The following is a 2,776-nucleotide window of genomic DNA, read 5'->3' as shown; positions in this document are numbered from 1 at the left end:
TAACATTGGTGGCGGCACTGAGGGAAGTAGCGACAACAACATGCGGTAGCTAGAAGGAGACGAAGACAACATGTTGTGGTGGGCGACGATGGCGTGATGCAGATCGAGGAAGGGCTGTTGTGATTGTCGGTGGTTCCTAGGGAAAGAGACGGGATTTCTTGTGGCTTTGATACAATGATGAATTATGTGGAAAACCTGTTAATTAGGGTTGCTTATATTACATTCATTATATATTGACACAAGTTAAAAAGGAACCCTATAGTATACAAAACATTATATAAAAAAACTAGGCATAATGTTCAACACTTAGGAAGCCAAAAAAAACATTAAATACCTTTTGAAACATTAGAGAAAAGTTTGCAGTGCTAAATTAACATTAACCCTATATTTTACTGTGAAAAAAAAAATGCAAGCCAATTATAGTTCTTATTATTCATTTTCAAACACATATAAAACAAATACTTTCTGGAAAGCTTGCTCCGTATCTTCATGGCGGGATGAATGATAATGTACAACCGCAGAACACAGCTTCTTACTGAATCAATGGTTGTTGTTCCTCCTTTTGCAACTTACTTAGCCGTCTTTTCGCATAAAGAGTCACTCCCACGGTTGTGATAACCGTTAAAAGAAATCCGACCACCGTGCACATGATCTGTTGTGCAGAAAGTGAGCGCCGATCATTTGACGCATCCGCCAACGTTCTGATCATTATGCCCCTGAAACCACCACCAAGTAAGATTTAAGCTCACACAAGAATTACAATTAAAGAAGGAACACTTACGTGTATATTGCAACGAAAATCTCTGGAAGTATTCCAACCAAAGTGCCAAACAAGTAAGGGCCGAAGTTAACACCGGTGGCCACCGCACAGTAATTGTACACGACGTATGGGAACGGCGAGATCCTCAGCAACACTACAGCTTTAAACTGATTAAACCAGTTCCCTTCACCTGCTAATCTCAGAATCGATGCTTTCTTTGGGAATTTTTGTAACCACTCCTACAATTCATATTGAGATTGAATTAACACCCATAAAAACAAAACCCAGATTTCTAATTAACGATCTACGAACAGAGAACTTACTTCAATTTTGTGGTAAAATAGGGAACCGAAGAAGAAAGGAAGAGATGTGCCGATAATCACACCACCGATGATCAATAGAAAGCCAAAGCCGTAGCCAAAGGTCATTCCGGCGACCCACATAGACGGCGTAGATGGTAAAAGGAAAGTCGGGAATAATGCTACCGAAGCAAATATCAGAACCGCTAGTGTTGGATTATTGAATGTCTCCGTCTCCCGGTTCAAAATGGGTATAACTTCCTGTGATTCGAGTTGCAAACATAAAGATTAAATCCAGACAATTTTGAAATTAATCATTTGCATGTAATTTGTATGAAATTAAACAAAGTACCTTGTTCATCAAAAAGGGTCCGATCCATATAAAGAAACAAACCCCCAAAACTGAGACCAATATAACCACAAAAACAAGCTTTGCCCATCGCCTAAGTGACGACCAAATTTCACTACCACCGCCGCTTGCGGAAGAAGACGACGTCAGAGCGATACCACCGCCACAGTCACCCAACGCCTCCCGTTCAATAAGTATTTCATAATCACATTTGCAATCTTCAGTGACGATTTTCAACTGGGAAACTGAATCTTCGTCTCCGTAAGCCATCATAACAAGAATGCCCAGATTAAATATCGCATTTAAAACATAAGAAACGTAACCCTAGCCTTCCTGATTCTCTCTGAAATTCGACAACGTAACAAATATATTAAGGCGTAATTCGAGGAACCATATAACAATGCATGATGGTTAACAAGATCATAGAATAAGATCAGAAAGAATGTCGATCGAAAGAGACGATTATTAACTAATAACCATCGGAATGATTACTCCAGATAGGAAAAGAAGAGAAGAAGACTGGCAGATCAAAGATGAAGAACAGTAATCAATTGGAAAAGAATTCCATGACCATTACTTATCAAAAAAGTATTATTATCATTATTATTATTATTTATTCTAAAATAAAATAAAAGAACGGGATGGTTGAGGAGATGACGAATTACTGTTTCCTTGTCCTTACTTTACCGGCAATTCACTTTAACGTGGAAGTGTGGACTTGTTTCATATATAGAAAAATCGGGTAAATGACTATTTTCATAAATATATTTAAATATATTAATTAATTTCTAATTCATTATAAATTTACTTTTATTTATTTGTTTCTTTCATCAGAGTCATTTTTCGATCTCCAATATCTTTTACATATTGAAAAGCATCAATTATGGTTCATGATAGAAAAAACTTTTTGATAGTGAATTCAATTTACTTTGTGAATGTTACGCTACTGACACGTATATGAGTTATTGTTGTCAAGCATGCACCAGGCCACCAGCTCAAAGTTGGCAAGTAATGTTTTAAGAGTTGCGTGCATTTGTGATAAGCCATACGTAGAAGTTTACGTCTTCCATAAATACTTTAGGCTTCTATTTACGAAATTCCATTTATATGTGAAATGTCTATACTTTATCTATAAAAATAAAGTTGATGTTTCATAAATAAATTTAAAATAAAATAATCCCTTTTTATTACATTTTCTATTTCATATATGTCTTCGTTCTTAAAGAATCTTTGTTCCTATGGGTAAATTGCAACGTCCTAGCTTGTTAGAGATATATCATATAAGTTATAAATGGATAAATTCTAAGACCGTGTTAGAAACACTTTCCGAAATCTATAATTAGACTATGCTACATAGAGTTACAATAA

General features: G+C 35.9%; 1 protein-coding gene across 2 annotated transcripts; it reads right to left on the bottom strand.

Annotated features, from left to right (window-relative positions):
• Positions 1–312: 312 nt before the first annotated feature.
• LOC145165190 (SNARE associated Golgi protein family) lies at positions 313–2,098 on the bottom strand. Of its 2 annotated transcripts, none has more exons than XM_079083872.1 (5): positions 2,074–2,098; positions 1,412–1,751; positions 1,084–1,320; positions 782–999; positions 313–716 (listed from the first exon to the last, which is right to left on the bottom strand). In XM_079083872.1, the coding sequence occupies exons 2-5, from the start codon at positions 1,679–1,681 to the stop codon at positions 533–535; spliced, it is 909 nt and encodes a 302-aa protein (XP_078939998.1). In that variant the 5' UTR covers positions 1,682–1,751; positions 2,074–2,098; the 3' UTR covers positions 313–532. The 2 variants fall into 2 exon arrangements, with proteins under 2 accessions (XP_078939998.1, XP_078939999.1); XM_079083873.1 differs by lacking the exon at positions 2,074–2,098 and adding an exon at positions 1,879–1,997.
• Between the last annotated feature and the right edge of the window lie 678 nt (positions 2,099–2,776).

This window comes from Lactuca virosa, chromosome 3 (genome assembly GCF_052849685.1).
Source record: "Lactuca virosa cultivar CGN04683 chromosome 3, Lactuca_virosa_CGN04683_v6, whole genome shotgun sequence".
Taxonomy (NCBI): Eukaryota; Viridiplantae; Streptophyta; class Magnoliopsida; order Asterales; family Asteraceae; genus Lactuca; species Lactuca virosa.
This window is presented reverse-complemented; position numbering and strand designations above follow the sequence as displayed.

What these genes read in the sequence shown, in the direction of transcription:
- LOC145165190 (XM_079083872.1), bottom strand. Translation starts at nt 1,681, where the DNA reads ATGATGGCTTACGGAGACGAAGATTCAGTTTCCCAGTTGAAAATCGTC. An exon ending in GACCCTTTTTGATGAACAAG is followed by an intron (nt 1,321 to 1,411) that starts GTACTTTGTTTA and finishes CTCGAATCACAG; the next exon opens with GAAGTTATACCCATTTTGAA. An exon ending in ATTTTCGTTGCAATATACAC is followed by an intron (nt 717 to 781) that starts GTAAGTGTTCCT and finishes TGGTGGTTTCAG; the next exon opens with GGGCATAATGATCAGAACGT.